This window comes from Ambystoma mexicanum, chromosome 13 (assembly GCF_040938575.1).
Source record: "Ambystoma mexicanum isolate Mex_15411 chromosome 13, UKY_AmexF1_1, whole genome shotgun sequence".
NCBI classification, from domain to species: Eukaryota; Metazoa; Chordata; class Amphibia; order Caudata; family Ambystomatidae; genus Ambystoma; species Ambystoma mexicanum.
The window spans coordinates 836,984,242-837,001,038 of record NC_090938.1 but is presented as its reverse complement, the minus strand read 5'-3'; the positions used below and the strand labels follow the sequence as shown (position 1 = coordinate 837,001,038).

Here is a 16,797-nt window from a genome sequence, read left to right as displayed (position 1 = left end):
TCATTATTTTTGGCAGTTCTTCCATTGTTTTTTTTCCAATTCTTAATCTGTTTTTTCCGTTGTTTACTTCAATTTTTGTTGGATCCATTTTATTACTGGGCATTTTTTCAGTGTTCCACGATCTTTTCATTATGTAATGGTCGCTCACTTCTGTTTTGATGTTTAAGGATTCACTCAGTTCTTCATGTATATTTTTGGTCATGTATATATAATCGATTATGGCAGTGGAGTTGCCCCTTTCCCAGGTTTCTTTTTGACTTCTGGTTGTTATGTCGAGGCAATCCGATCTCCTCAGATTCCTGCATCTTAATTCCTTGGTCCAGCATTTGGCTCGAGGGCGAGAGATGAGATTCTTTTAGTTCTTCTCCTTTTTTTGTTAAATATGTGGATATTTAAGTCTCCACATATTATAAATTCTATCTCATTGTATTTTTCTTTGGTGTTATTTATTGCTGTTGATACCATGTCTATGAATTTCTCATCCGTTATACTTGCTGGGTTCCAGTATAGGTTTATTAGTGCCCATATGAGGTCCTTCTTATGATTCATGGATGGAAATTCTTTGTCCTTATTTTCTGTTTTGTACTTAAGTATTGTGATTTGAATCCACGGATTTAGATTATCATATTCTAGTATGTCGATGTTTCGCCCATTTTTAATTATGGTTAGAGGTCCAGAGGATGGTCTGCCCTTTTGTTTTTGGATTGCTGGGTTCATTATTATTGTATAGCCATCAGATATAGGTTGTTGTGTTATCCATGATTCTTGGATGCAGATTATGTCAGCCATTATGAGGGTTGGATTTGTTCTATTAAATAGGTGGCTATGTCCCCTGGTGTTCCATGAGCATAATGTGGTGTTGTACATATTGTCTTCTTTTGATTGTTATCTTCTTTGGTTATAAATTTCTTCTGTAACTGTTGTTGGTTCTTCTTGTTGTCTCCATATTCCATATTTTTTGTACAGCTCGTGTCGGTTTTGATATTCTTTATTGTCGTTTGTTTTTGTCTCGCGTTTATGCTCTTCGTTTCCATGCTCAGGTGGTTTGCTCTCGTATTCATCGCCTATTTCATGCGTACTTTCATTAGTACCTGAATGTCTCCAGTTTGCTGTTTGTTTTTTCCTCCATGTGTTTGGCAATTCTTCAATCAGAGTTAGTTCGAAACCTAGCTGATTGAAGATTGCTTTATTAGCTATCATTCTGTTCAGTGTTTTTTCGGACTCAAAGTTGATCTTCACTTGGTCTGTTGTTATGTCATCGCAGAATTCTACTGTTAATATATCTTTCGTTATGATTTCTTTCATATTTGGGATGGCTTGTATCAATCTTAGAACATTGGTGCGGTTCATTATTAGGTTGTCACTTTTTGTTATTATTCTTTTTTGTTTTATTTTCTTATCAGCTTTTTTCCATTTGTTGATTTTGTGGGTGGGCAAAGGTAGGTCATTTTATTACTTTTTCTGTTTGGCCAGGGCTTGTTTCGTTCTTATCGTTGTTATTTTGATGTTCCCTTGTCGGTGTTAATTGATTATTAAAGCCTGATGTTAATTCGTTATCATCTTCCCATTCGATTTTTGATATCTCATCAAGTGTCATTTCATATCTTGATCTTTCTTGGGTTTGATCTTCTTCTAATTGCTCTTCTTCATATTCGTCCAGCTTAATCAAGGATGCCTCTGCAATTTCAATTTGGGCTTCTTCTAATTGATCAATTTCATCTTCCATATATGTTGATAGATTGATTAGTTTGTCTAATTCTGTGTCCTCAACTTTGTGGTCTGCAATTTTCATTTTCTCTTTGAGTTCGATGTTGTCTTGTTTATTGTGCTGTAATAATTTTTTGTTCTGCTGTGTTTTATTATTCGTTTTTGGTTGAGGTTCTTTTGAGGGGTTTGTTAAGTTTCTTAGAAAGGCGCGCAAGCCTCTTTGCTTTCTTTTTTTGGGGGTAATTCCTTTTTTATCCTGCTCTCTGTTCGGTTGTATCTTGTTTCCTTTTACAAAGATTTTGTATGTTTCTATTTCTATTTCGGTTCAAGTATGAGTCTCTTATCATCGATTGGCTTGCTCTTTTTTTCTTTGTCTCTGTCTATGTGGTTGTTTGTCTTCATCTCTTTAAGAGATTCCCCGGTTAGATCAATTAAATTTGTTTCTTCGGGGGGATCTTTCTTTTTACTTCTTGCCTTTCAGCTGCCTTTATAAATTCTCTGTTCTCTGCCGTTTCTTGTTGTGTCGTCACTTTGCTTGTAATATGATGATTTGGTTGAGACATCTCTATTGGTTTTTCTCTGTTTGCTGTTGTCATCATTGTGATTAATGCATGAGTCAAGTCTGTTTTTTCGGCTCTATCGCTGCGTGCGATGTCAAATAACCTTGTTTGCCATAGATGGCTATTTTTTGCTTCGATATCAAGTCTCTCCAGAATTGTATTCATGCATTGTTCTAGATAACTTTCTTTAGAATGTATCAATGCAGTAAGTGTTGTTTGATCTTTTATTGTGTCTACTAAGGACTCTTGTAGTTTCATGTATGGCAATAATGATTGTGTTGTAGTTGTTATCAACATATTTTGTAGGTCTAGCATTGAAGTTGGTATAGACGCTATTTCTTGCTCATTATGGTGATAGCATCTGCATTTATCTAGTGTTTCTTGGTTTGGCTTTTGTGTTTCTTCAAAGTCGGCTTGCCAGTCGTTGTTGTTTTGCACGCTTCCATCTCTGTCTTTATTTTCTTGTTCTTTTGGTGTTAAATCATTTCTTTTTTGTTGCTTTCGAATCAAGGTGTCTGTCTCTTTTTCCCTTGCGAATGATGATGTACTGCCAAAGACCTCTTTTCTTCTTTCATGATTCCTCATTAGGTTTTCAATTTCGGTTATATCAAGAGATAGTCTTGCGGTTTTGGGATTTGTCTGCTCATTTTTCTTTGTGTCGAGTTGTTGAGAATGTCTGCGGCTTTCATACAGAGCCTGCCATCTCTTTTGCACTTTGGCTGCTTTTTGTTCCTGGGTTATGTGTTTTCTTTCTTTTTCATCCTTTCCTTCTTGGGAGGCCGGCGGCTTATGTGCCTTCTCAGCTTCATTTATCTCTTTCTCCTTTCTTGCTTGCATTTTATTTTCTTGATCCGAAGTTGTTATGCTGTTTCGTTCATCATTCAGGGTCTCTTTCAGTATGGATCTTGGACCTCTTGTAGCGATCTCCTCATTTTCTCTTTTAGTTTCAGTCTTCTCTTGTGGTTCTGAGGTGCTATGTGTCTGTTCGTTTGGTGTATATTCATTTGTGTCTTTCGTGATTGGGGATGACGATCCGCTGGTGTCTCTCTCGCATTCATTTGTGGGTGCAGTTGGTTGACTTATGTCTGTTGCTGTGTTTATTTTATTGTCGCTTTCCATACCTCTGGGTACGTCTTTGGTGTTAGATTCTCTAGGGGTTGTATTTTTATTGCTTCCGTATGATTTGGTATGTGTTTGTTGTAGTTCTGGCATCTCCATTGTCTTTCTTCTAAGATTCATATGCGGGGGGGTAAGTTCAGCGGGTTTCCCACGCTTTATTGTGTGTGTCATTTTTTTTTATAATATATTTTTGCTGGTTGCTTTATAGCATGTGTAATTTGCCCTGAACGTTGACTTCCTTTCAAGATACTATGTCATAGGGTGGCAGTTCCAGGGTCTCTTGCCTGTATGTGCCTCCCAATGTGTTGTTTCTTATGGTGGATCAAAGGGTAGTTGCCCACAGTCTCCACTAGTGTTGCGGCGCAGTCAGCTCGATGTTGATTTCAGCATCTTGCCCTTGCACCAAAGCTGCCAAACAGCCGCAAGGGTGGTTTAGCCGTCAGTAAATGCAGCTACAAGATCACGTGATCAGTCACGTGAGGGCTGCAGTCTCCGCCTCCTCCAGGAAGTGAAATACAGATCAGCAAGAGCTTCGCTGGGCTCGCAGTGCTGTGCAGGTAAAATACTCTCAGGGTGAGTTTCTCCTTGTCTCACTTGAGCGGTCCTTCAATAATGATCACACACGCCACTCGGGCGGTTTAGCCGGCAGTAAATGCAGCTACAGGATCACGTCATCGGTCACCTGAGGGCCGCAGTCTCCGCCTACTCCAGGAAGCGAAAAACAGATCAGCAAGAGCTTTGCAGGGGTCGTAGTGCTGTCCAGGTAAAATACTCTCAGGGCGAGTTTCTCTTTGTCTCACTTGAGCGGTCCTTCAATAATGATCACAATTTAATTCTAGTCAAGTTTTCAATCTTCTCACCCAACTGAACCAATAACAAACTATGCTCCTTTAATTCATGCCAAATATGGTCGTAGAGGTTGACGAGCAAGCTCAACGCCATGTTCAGAGCCGAAACAGTTAAACAAATTCGCTCGTCAACCTCCCTCAAAGTATGATGCATCCCACCCTCACCCAATGAACCTGAGGCATTGGTCCTAGGGGGATGGGATGGACTTTCTGACATAGCATCGCCTTTCTCAATCAGATCAGTTAGAGGTGTGGGGGAATTGGGCATTGAACCGTGGGTGTTAGGCATTGAAGCATCACATGTCTGCTGAATCACGCTCGTTGGGATGCTGCCAGACCCCCCGTCCAACGTTCCCTCCATCGCCAAATCTGCAAATTCAATAATCCTAAGGTCATGGGTCTCTCCAAAATCAGCCTTGTCGTTCACAGGATTCATAAGTGAATGATGAATAAAAGCCATGGCTTTAGTGGGGGCAATTGTTTTGATTTCGGTACCAGTTCCCACCTTTTTACCAAAATAGGAATCAATTATACGCTGGCCTGCAATAGGGGACTGCGTCAAGGTTTGGGTCACCAGAATTCCCTTCTGGCTACAATGATGGTTTGGAGTTTTCAAACCCATTAGATTCCCACTCGACCTCATCAAAGGTTGATTCTCTGCTAAATTCACCCCGTCTTCAGCTGTGACTTCCAAATGACAGCAGGTAATCCTGGTTGCAAGGGGTGGGTCTAACAAGGGGCCGGCCAGAACCGTCTCGACTTTTAGAGTTTGGCGGCTTCCTAGAGACATTTGTGCTTTACCCCCTCTGCTTCCCCCAGAAGCCGGTCCCGGCTTCCCGGGCAACTCCTGAGGGTTCACAGTCAAGGGAGCAACGGTGATGAACTAGCTCCTCAAACCGTTGCGCATTATGTTTCTTCAACAGAGAATCAACTTTACAAAAACTCCATTAACCCCACAATATGGAATATGCAGGTCTATAAGGAACTGAGATAGAAACCTAATTCCTATAGGGGAAAAAATCCAGGACAACAAAAACAGCGATGGGGCTGCAGATTACGGTAAAACTCAAAACTCTAATCCTAGTTCTCAGACTGTTGTTTGCCCGACGTAAGAAAGGAGAGCAGCAGTAACTGGCCACCTCCGCACAATGAACCGCTGTCGCGCAAATATACCGCACAGTACCGCTACTACGCGCAAAAATATGCTAATGTATAAATATGCAGATAGATACAAAGCGCAGGGCGGCCCACACAGACCCATGCGTGCAAAAATGCCAAGGTGCAAGGATGTAAATGTAGAAATATGTAGTGGTGTAAAAACGAAAAAATGCCAAAATGCAATTGTGCACAAATGTTTCGAAAACGGCCGCCAACTGACACATCCCTAACTACCTAAGTACAACTTCAACAAACAGTGATTTGCAGAGCAAGGCAGTGCAGAATGTACAGTTTGGCAAAAGGAACCAAGCATTGCAATCGCAGCGGGAGGTGGCAGTGCAATTCATCCGGAGACTTGGGGAGTCGCAGACTCTGCCTCACGCGCTCCCCCCAAACCCGCAAAAAACTCCCGCAGCTCTCCGCGAAAGTGTGCGGGTGAAATGTTGGCCATCCACCGAAAACTCCCCAAATCACTTTATGCCCCCCTACTCCGTGGAACCCCAATAGCGGCCCCCAACTCCCTCCTTGGCCGTGTAGTGCAGCTGGTTCCCAAGGGGCAGCAGGGGAGTGTGTGAGGGAGAGACTCCCCGGAGTGAGCAAGAAGTTTCGAAAATAGTTCCCAGTATAGCGCCCTCCTGCGAAATAAGGAACCAGTAAATTCAATATTTAATATCCCTTCCCCAAAGATAGTTTTTACACAATTAGTGCAACTCCCTCAAATCTGTTAAAATATAAAACCATTTAATTGACTATATAGCAGCATATAGAATCTTGCTCCGATTATTGAAACTCAGAGGGGAAAACACTCTCAATAAGACTCACCCAACAAATACACAGCCCTCCCTTTGCCAAAGAAGCTTCTAATATCGAAAACGGAGCCCCAAAACGAATAAAAAGGTAAAAAGCACCTGATGCCGTGTAATGCTTAACAATGCTGCGCTCTAAGCATCTGTGAGGGCCTACACCTAAAAACATTGCACCCAGCAATAGCGCCTTGAGAAGATGGCGGGGTCTTCGTCTAGTGTCCAGGCTCCACTGCTTTCTCAGAACGACAGTCACCCCAGCTTCCGCACGGCCCCCCCGCGGAGTTGCCGCTGCTTAATAAAAGCACTAGACATGCCGCTGTTCCAGTGTAATGTCTCGGGAGGATAGTTCAGGGGCAACGCGCTCATCTTGGAAGCAAAATGACGTAGATCAACACAGGTCGTAGAAATCTCTGGGTATTAAGCGCGTTATAAATAACCTATTAAAATATTACAGCGAAATTGGCATTAAACCTACCAGGCTGCCTCTTGCGCGGTGAAAGGTAGGTAGAACGAGAGTATACCATGGAGGGGTAAGGGGAAAAGGACAGCTCAGCCCCCTTCTCGGTGCTTATTCGGTCAAATGCATTGTGCGGCAGCGCCCCCCGCCCCCCTGCACAGCACTCAGGCTCATGGGCTCCCAGGTTCTCGGGGTCCCTGAACCCACTTCGCTGCACCTTCAAAAGTCTCTGGGTGCGGCGCGGCTGAAGTGCGCTTCGCTCTCAAGGCGCCAAGCGCCGAGAAGCCGCCAGAGGAAAGGGTGCACCAACAGCCGCTTCCCACACGCCCTGTAGTCCTTTTGCACCACAATGTTTCTTGCCACTTGGCGCACTTATGGCGAGTTATTGTAAAGTCGCTTCCGTGTGGCCCCCAAGTGTCGGAGACTGATGCTTGCGATGTCCTTTCCTGTGACGTCACTTTTGTTGGTGGAACTTATATGCACATTAGGAGGTGTGCATGGGCAGAACCTTTTATAGAGGAGTTCCCGCATCTCTAATGATCCGGCACTTTTATTTTGTTGTTGTGATAAAATGCCATCGGCCACTAATGTTACCAAGAAAGTAGATGGGGTCGTGGGTGGGAGTAAAGTAGAGGAGTTTTATCGTCCCCCCCATGCACGTGACCTGGGGTGTCTCTTTGCAACTTGGCCTCCAGAAAGCAGGGCGGACCCCTCACTGCCGGCAGGTGACGGGGCAAGGAGCCCGGGCAGCAGCTATTCAAAGAAGGAAGGCGATCGGGCACATGACTGCAGCTGTAGCGCTGCGAAGCCGCCCAGGTGAGTGCAGGCGCCCCCGCAATACTTTCTTTTCTTTTAAATTCAGGGCGGGGCGCCTTTAGCCCCCTCCACGCCAGCTGGGCGGGGGCAGGGGGGTCTTGCAGGGGCTCCCAGAGCTGGCGTGGTGGGAGAAGGCGCGGCGGGCGCGGGGCGCCTCTTGCTATTCCAAACATTAGCAGGAGGTAAAAAAAAAAAGTGGGTGCATCTCCACCCTTCACTGACACGAAGCCTAGTTTCTGGATGTGTTCACCCCACCTCGCCCCCACAGGCTGTCATTGCCCCCATCCTGCCAGCAGCGTTCTACTGTAGGCAATCGGATGGAGGCGGGGGCGGAGCCACAGCAAGTTTGTGAGGGGCCGGGTCCCGCGTCCCCCCACCCCCTCCGTCTGCCCCTCACCCTGGTAGTGGCTGGTCACTACAACAGAACAGCCACTGCCTGATATGATATTATAAGGCATTTGTAACGCGCCTATACACAAGTGTTTCAAGGCGCGACGAGGCAGGGAGGGGGGAACAAGGGGAGACAAAACAAACGATCCTATTAGGCCAGGTGTCATTCAGACCGCGCAAGTGCAGGGGTAGGGCGAAGGGAAAAAGTGCAAGGGGAAGGGGAGGGTGGGGGCCGTGCAGTACAAAGTAAGTAGAATAAAAAAACATAGGGCCAGCTGGTGGCAAGTGCAAGGTAAGTGCAGGCAAGTGCTGGGAAGGGGGGGCTGTAGGGATACAGAGACAGTCTCGCAGTGCAGGGGTTGCCAGGGAGGCAGTGCAAGTGGAGAGTGGCTGGGCCCAGGACCGAGGTCGCTGAGAGTGGCCCAGTTGCAGATTCAGTGCAGTTTCAGCGAAGAATTTAGCAGGGGAGAGGGAGAGAGAAAGCAGAAGCAAAGAGGAAGGTTTTGAGGTGCTTCCGGAACCGGAGATGGTTCTCCTCAAGTTTCAGGGGGGCAGGAAGGCTGTTCCAGAGGGAGGCCCCTGCCGCGGAGAGAGAGCTACCCCCTGCTCGTTGCTTCGAGAAGCGTCTGACCCTGAGGGAGTTGGAGACGGATGAGCGAAGGGCTCGGGAAGGAAGATATTTAGGAACAGAGAGTTGAAGGTATTTAGGCCCCAGGCCCCAGAAGGCCTTGTGGACAATGCAGAGGGTTTTGAACTTTATCCTCGCAGCCACTGGGAGCCAGTGTAGAGATTTCAGTCCTGGAGAGATATGGTCCCTGGGCTTGAGGCCAAGGACAAGTCTCACAGTCCGCTTCTGGATAAGTTGCAGAGGGCGTAGAGTAGAAGCAGGCAGATTTAGAAAGAGGCTGTTGCAATAGCCCAGCTTAGAGAGACAGTGAGCTTCTGGGTGAAGGAGAGGAAAGGAAGAATACCTCTGAGGAGGTGCAGCTGGTAGTGTGACTTCTTAGATACGTCGGATATGTGAGGAGAGAAGGAGAGTGTGGAGTCGAAGATGACCCCAAGTTTTTTTGCCTTGCAGGTAGGAGCAGGAAGAGGGCCCAGAGAGGCCGGCCAGAGAGCAGCAGGGAAGGAGGGAGTGGGTGTGCCGATGAGTAGAATCTCGGTCTTACTTGCATTAAGGCAGAGGTCGTTGGCGGCACACCATTCCTGGATAGCAGAAAGACAGTCAGAGATGAGGGAAGGAGAAGAGGAGGCCGAGGGTAGCCTGAAAATGAGCTGGGTATCGTCCGCATAGCACTGAAAGTTGGGGCAGAGAGCGGCGATGCGGTGGGCGAAGAGTGCCAGATACTGGTTGAACAGCCAGGGAGAGAGATTAGATCCCTGGGGGACACCACAGGTGGAGAAAAAGATGTCAGAGAGGAAGGACCCCAGTTGGACCTGGGAGGGTCGATTGGAGAGGAAAGAGGACAGCCACGCCAGAGCCTGACCAGTGATACCCAGGTTATCACGGAGACGGTTGAGCAGGATGGTATGGTTGACAGTGTCAAAGGCAGAAGAGAGATTGAGCAGAATGAGAACACACAGAGTATTGGAGTCGAGGTTCAAGAGCAGGTCCTCACAGATGTTCAGGAGAGCAGTTTCCGTGCTTCTGGCAGCTCTGAAGCCAGATTGATGGTCATGAAGGCTACCAACAGATTCAGCATGGAGGTTAAGCTGGGAGATGGCCAGTTTCTCCAGGAGCTTGCCCAGGAAGGGAGTGATGAAGATTGGGCGATAGTTAGCCGGGCAGGAGCGGTCAGAAGAGAGTTTAAGAAGAGGGTGCACAGGGGAGTGCTTAAGGGGGGATGGGAAGACTCCAGAGGCAAAGGAGTGGTTGCAAAAGTCAGCCAGGGCAGGAGCCAGGGAGTCAATGTGGTCCTTGATAGTTTTGGAGGAACAGGGGAGAACCTATTTAGACTAGACTTTCATAGATCGGACTTGTCTGGAAATCTCGTCAGCAGAAAAAAGGGGAAAGGCAGAGAAGGAGGGAGGAGGGGTGGCTGCAGAAGGGCCAGAGGAAGAGCCGGGCAGAGAGGGAGGGAGGTGGTAGGAGGAGAGTAAGGATAGGATGTCCTGCGTTTTAGAGATGAAGTGAGAGGCCAATGCAGTGCAGAGGGCTTGGGAGGGGACAGGAGAGGTAGAGACTGCAGCAGGGTTGGTCAGCTCCTTGCAGATTTTAAAGAGTTTGGCCGAGTTGTTAGATGCAGCAGAGATGCGGGCTTGGATAAGGGCTCTCTTCTTAGTGAGAACGGAGAGCCGGTATTGCCTTTGGAGCAGGCGGCAGGCCAGTTTGTCAGAGGATGAACATGAAGCACGACATTTCCTCTCTGCCACCCTGCACTTGCGTTTTAGGGTGACAAGATACGAGTCATAACAGGAGTTACATTTGGCTTTGGGCTTTAGGCGGATTCTCATGACAGGGGCAAGGATATCAAGACTATCAGATATAGCAGAGTGGAGCGTGGAGAGGGCTGTGTCAGGGTGGGAGTCAGCTGAAGGGGCAGGGGGGGGGCGAGAAGGTGGCAGCAAAAGCCTCAACTGACACGCGCTTCATGGCTCAGATGACCAAGAAGGAAGGTGGCAGTGATGGGGGTGGCTTTGCCTGTGGGGTAGGGAGGGTGAGATGGGAGGATAGGAGAAAGTGATCATTCCAGGAGAGAGGAGTGGAGAGAGGGACGGAGAGGGGAAGGTCAGAAGAGATCAGAGCATCATGAGTGTGCCCTGCAGAATGAGTAGGCCCAGACGGGAGAATAGAGAGTGAGAGAGAGTCGCAGAGATCACGAAAAAGTCCCGTGGGGGGACAGGAGGCATCCAAGTGGATGTTGAAGTCACCAAGAAAGAGGAGTTGAGTGGTAGAGGACAGGAGTGAGGAGGAGAGGTCAGCCCACTCAGAGAGGAAGGAGGAAATTTGACCAGGTGGCCGATAGATAGTAGCCATGGTAAGGGAATGGCTAGGAGAGAGTGAGAGACGGCAGACAAGGCATTCAAAAGAGGAGTAGGTCTGCATAGGAGTGACAGAGGCAGAAATCCACTCAGGGAAGATAAGGACCACACCCCCACCTGCATGGTTGGGCCTGGGCACCGAGAGGATCTTGTAACCGTCAGGTAGGAGTGTGTCAAAGCTGGTGACAGAGCTGGCTGTGAACCATGTCTCAGTGAGACCGAGGACGTCAAGGTCCAGTTCCTCAAGAAGGTGACAGATATCAGAAGAATGCTTGATTGCAGAGCGAGAGTTAAGAGTGGCAATGTGGAGAAGGTTGCCATCCTTGAAGGACTTCCGGGGAGGGGTACAGATCAGGGGTACGCCCTGCGGAGGTGAAGAAGAAGAAGGAGGTGAAGAAGCAGCATGGGAGGGGGCATGGAGGGAGGGTAGAGGCAAGGTAGCCGAGGACAGAGGAGGGGGGACAGCAGGGGAGGAAAGGAAGTTGATGAGGCGTGGGAAGCGTCTATCAAAGAGGAGAAGGTTGGCCTGAGGGCCTTGGACCAAGATGGTCCCATTAGCGTAGACATTAATGATGGCCTTAGAGGAGAGGAAGGGGGCCAAGAGGACATCCCAACGGGTGCCACCATTAATGGGAGAAGATGAGAAAGGAGAGAGAACAGAGACCATATGAAGGGTCCATAGGTCAGGTGAAGGGACGAAAAAGAGGATGTCAGTGAGAGTTTCCTTAGAGCAGGCACTAGTGTAGGTGTCAGCGATAGGGAGGCCTGGGTTGGAGACCAGGATGTCCTTTTTAAACTTTTTCATACCAGATTTAGTGAGGAGGGGAGAATAGTCAATAGAGAAGCAGTTAGAGAAGATAGGCGAGATAGAGAGCACCATGGGGTAGGAGGGAGTGGGGCGGGGGGAGACAGACGATACGAGAGCATGCAGAGCACACAGACAGGAAGTAAGCGGCAAGCCCAAGTTTACCACATTTCAGAACGGTGAGTGCGTATTAGGTACAGAGGTCACCTAAGTTTGAGAATCCTGCGAGGAGAGAAAAACCCTAGTTTACAACATTCCTGTCATGTTGTTGCAGCTGCTGCTGAGGCGGTGTGCTGGCCCACTGCCACGTGGCTTTAGTGGCAAATGGGGTTGGCTGCACTCACCTGCTTCTCAGAAGTAAAATCATCATTGTTTTTTTATTCTGTTGTTCCCTTTCCTTTGCACTGTGGGCGCCGCTTTGAAACACAATTTCTTGATGTATAAACGCTTTACAAATTCCAAATAAATTAAATAAAGAAATACAAATTCGGTGCTCCTTTTTCTGTTAACCTTGAAGTGTGTAACGGATCCCTCCCTGCCGTATGTCCTGTAGATTTGGGAATTCACCCCGACTTTGTTTCAGTTCAGTTTATTTGCAGTTGTAGTGAAGTCTGTCTGTACAGTGGGTGAGCCCCATCGACTGCTGATCGCTCTTATGGCAGACAAACTCTTTGTAAATCCCCACAAACCTTTCCACAAGCGTTTGAAATGGAGCGCATAGCACACAGTACATTACACAAAGCGGGTATCAGACAGGGGTGGGGGGCAGAGCAGTGGGCGGTACTTGCGCTGTTTCCCGTGCCTCCTGTGCCCTCCAGCATCAGTGATTGACAGTCGTGAGTGACAGCAGCTCTCAGAGCCCAAACACAGCTCCCACAGTGACAGCAGGTGCAGAGCCCGAGGCCCTCAGGGAGCTGCTTCCAAACCTCTCCCTGTTCACAGGCACTCGGACAGTCTAGAGCTCGCATTGCTGTGTAGGAAAATGAAGACACACACTAAACACCTCAAAACCTACTTGCAGTATTCTCTGCTTATAGCACACATGATATTCAAAAGCTGAAGCTCAGACAGATGATGTTTGGGGACTCTCCGACACTTGCAACGGGGCATTGCTGGGAGCAAAGTACTCACCAGGTGGCGGGTGTGCTTGAGCTGCACTGGGTAGAACTGTTTCATTAGATGCCCACTGTTACTCTGGCGGGCGCCGCCCCTTAGAGGGGGTTGCCCACCAGCCTCCTCCACCTGCTGGAGAAGTAGGGAGGGTCCGGCTCCCGAAAATGGGAGGAACCAACCCCGCAAGGAGAGCTTAGGTAGGGCCTATAAAGGCCCGCTGGCGGAAGTCTTTCTCTTTTAGTCTCTTGTGTTCCGGAGACGGTGAAGCCATCATCGGAATGCAGGTGGTGTTGGGTGAGGAGAATGTTCCAGCCAAGCAGGTTTTCCAGCGAAGGAGCGACATGGCAGGAAGAAATATGCGATCGAAGGTAAGCGTGGGGGATGGGGGGCACGGGGATGTTACACGAAGCCGGGTGATGATTCAATGGGCAATGATCTGGGGGACACAAATCTTTCTTGTTCGATCACATTGTCCCAGATACCAGTGGCCTTACCACTAGGCACAGTACCAGACGAGGGTGTAAACCTTGAATAGGTCCAAGTACAAGGGGGGGGGGGGGGGAATCAGTCTTGCCAGTTAAGCGGCAGACAGGCTAGGCTGTCAGATTTTCCTACCCTGTCACTTTTTCCTACCCCTGCGTGGGTTGCCCAATGCCTGCTCTCGGTAGCATTTTCTGACGGGTAGGAAAAAATGACAGGTCAAGCTGTCAGATTTTCCTACCCTGTCACTTTTCCTACCCCTGCGTGGGTTGCCCAATTCCTGCTCTCGGTAGGATTTTCTGACAGGTAGCAAAAAGTGACGTTACACCGGTCACCCATGGCAATGTCACGGCATGGTAGAGTTCTGGTTGGAGGGGCTAAAAAATGGATGGGAGAGGCCTGGGGCTGTCCCCGTATGCGCACGGCAGAGGTCGGGAGTTTGTATGGGTTTTTATGAGGTAGGGAGGGATCTGTTGGGTGGGGGGGCATGGCGTCCTTAGTTCGTGGTACATTGCGAGGAGGGCAAGCAGTTACCACACCGCAATTCGACAGTACCCAATAATGCGTCAGTGATGGGCGGGAGGCTACTGTGCAGCAATAGGTCTGGGGGCGAGCGAGAGGCTGTCACGCGGTGAATGGCGGCGCGGCCGACGGGTCCAAGGCAGGGTCGTGGCAGAGAAGCCAAGCATTGGTATGGGCGTAGGCAATGGCGGCGAGCGTTATGGGAGTGGGAGATTGGGCTAGAGGGTTCATGGGAGAGATGCCGGTGTTCCCTCTGCGTTAGGTCTTGTACAGGCTGGGGTATGGAAAACTGCACCTTATCTCATCTGAAGGCTCTTCAGCTACGTGTTGGGGTTTTGGATGGGACCCTCATTCTGCCCCCCACTTCGGGAGTTCCCATCACCTGCCAGGAAGGTTTCTGTTTTTCATGACAGTGCACATTGTTGTGGGAATGGTACTTTCTGTGGAAGTTTCCTGTGGGCTGCCCTCCCCCAATAGCACTGAGCTGCTCCCTCTCCGCATCCGTGTGTTGTAGTACAGCATTTCCTCCTAATTAGGGGCGTGACATGTACATCGCGTAGATGTGTGATGCGCATGGCATAAAATGCGCGTGACCCCCTGAACCCTGACTCACTTGGTTCTTTCCTTTCTGAATTCTCGGGTCGACGTGAGGCCTCAGATTGGGTCGTGACCAAAGTCTGGCTCTCTTTGTTCTTTTCATGGGTGGGGAACGCCCATTACCGACCCGCCGTAAGGGGGCCGCCAGCTTTTCACATGCAAGACAGTGATAGGAAGGAGCAGGGGACATTGCTGATGGTGAGATTGTACCCATGGTGGAGGTTTGTGGTGGAATGTGTCCGGATGTGAAGCACTGACGGGGCACTAATGTACTTGCATAATCGAGGGAATTCAATATCCTGATGCAAAGTGACCCTGTTTGGACCGTTGACGGGCATGTAGAGCTAGTGGGAGTTGGTGGTACACCTTCACCGATTAAACTTACATATAGGCTGTGTAGTGTGGGCTTCTCCTTGCTCTTATTTCCTACCTCCTATACTATGGAATGATTTACAGACAGATTTGTTGTGGAAAAATGATTGGCCGTAGGCATTTATTTTCTACAGAAAATAACACAAACAAGAATCATGATAACAACATGTGTCTGTGCTTTTGGGCACACCGTGTCCAGGGTTAGCGATGCCAGCCTTCTCCTTGGTCAGTCTCGGTTACCCTCGGGCATCCTTTCCTGGACACGTGCCGCCACACCTGAGTGGGCGTTGCCTCGGCCGCTCAGGTTCCCCCCAAAAGTACCCATGACTATGTCCCCTCTCCTCTAATGCCCTGAAATTAGTGTCTGCAAAATGCCCCATCCTATGTTCTATGTGGTATTATTGTTGACATGAAAATCTCTGTTTCCCTCAGCCTGAGATCCCTTTAGATCCCCCGTAAACCTTCCCTCTTTCCAGGCCATCCCCTGTTACAGTATCCCTGTCTACTGGCTCCCTTATTCTGCAGGCCTTTTAATATGCTATTGCATCTTTTTTATCTGCCCCTTCAACCTAGCCCCAACCTTTCAATTCATACTTTATTAGTGGGCTGACTGTTGGGTCTATTACCCCTGCTATTTCCGTGGTGTGTGTAGCTGCGTCTAGGTGTGCTGCCTCCAATTTTTTCCCTTTGGCAACAAAGTCCCTTCCAAGGATTCACATTTTTTGTTGTTGACCCTTCCCTTCATTTTTTACACCCGTCTAAAAAATGTACATTCTGCACATGCTTTCTGCGTTGCTTACCTGTTTCGTAACTTTTTTGGGCGTTCCTGCCCTGTTTCCTTTGCCTTGCCCTGTTTCCTTTGCCTCGCCCTGTTTCCTTTGCCTCGCCCTGTTTCCTTTGCCTCGCCCTGTTTCCTTTGCCTCGCCCTGTTTCCTTTGCCTCGCCCCGTTTCCTTTGCCTCGCCCTGTTTCCTTTGCCTCGCCCTGTTTCCTTTGCCTCGCCCTGTTTCCTTTGCCTCGCCCTGTTTCCTTTGCCTCGCCCTGTTTCCTTTAGCTTTACTTATTCCTCGGATATCTTGTTGCCAACCTTCCCTTCTCCTCCAGTGGAACCCATGCCTTTACCGGTGTGGGTGTTTATTTTCCTGTCATACCTGTGGCCATAAACTCCTTTTTCAGTCAACCTTATGGCTAACCTCTTCCTTCATTCCGGTGCTTATTCGTGGAACCCATGATTTTCCTGGTATGGGCGTTTATTTTCCTGCCATACACGTGGCCATATTTTCTTTTCCAATCCGCCTTTCTGGTTGACCTTTTCATTCTTTCCGGTGCTTCTACGTGGAACCCATGCCTTTCCCGGTATGGGCGTTCTTTCCCTCTGCCATACGCATGGCCATGTTTTCCTTTCCCAGCAGCCTTTCTGGTTGACCTTTTCATTCTTTCCGGTGCTTCTACGTGGAACCCATGCCTTTCCAGGTATGGGCGTTATTTTCCTCTGCCATATGCGTGGCCATATTTTCCTTCCCCTAGTCAGCCTTAATGGCTTACCTTTTCATTATTTCCGGTGCTTACTCATGGAACCCATGCCTTCCCTGGTGTGGGCGTTCTCTGCCGTACGGTTGCCTGCTGTTGCCTGTTGCCCCAGCGCCATCCTTTTCTTCCTGGTTGATAGGTGATTGCCATATGACTGTTCTTATTGAACATCTTGGAATTCCCCCTTTTCTGCCCTTCTGCTTATGCTCCATGCTCCCAGCTATGTTTTTCCGATATTTCCCCTGCCACTCCCTTGTGCCGTTGGTAGGTTACTTTGCTATTCTGCCGTCCTCTCTGTGTCTCCTCTGGACTGCCCCACAGGTTCTGTTCCCCTGACCTCAAATGGTTCCTAGTCGTTGTTCACGTATCCCCTGTTGTTGTCCCTGTCTTTGCTTCTGTCATTATTTTCCCATTCTTCCTGTTGCCCTCCTGAACTGTGGACCCTGTGGTCCCCTTTATCTTTTAATCCGTTAAACATGTACCGATTAAAGCTCTCCTCGTCCCACCCTCTGCCCGGGTAACCTATCATTTCCTTC

The 16,797-nt window shown here is 48.5% G+C and overlaps 1 protein-coding gene across 8 annotated transcripts in view; it reads left to right on the top strand.

Moving 5' to 3' along the window:
- Positions 1-16,797, top strand: part of LOC138522091 (uncharacterized) — a 300,314-nt gene that overhangs the window by 229,094 nt on the left and 54,423 nt on the right. For 2 of the 8 annotated variants that reach the window (XM_069635346.1, XM_069635345.1), the window contains exon 1: positions 12,988-13,129. The exons of the other annotated variants lie outside the window; for them this stretch is intronic. In XM_069635346.1, coding sequence (XP_069491447.1) covers positions 13,065-13,129 — 65 coding nt within the window. In that variant the 5' untranslated portion in view covers positions 12,988-13,064. Of the gene's footprint in view, positions 1-12,987; positions 13,130-16,797 lie in introns of those variants that run through there. 8 annotated transcript variants of the gene reach the window in all.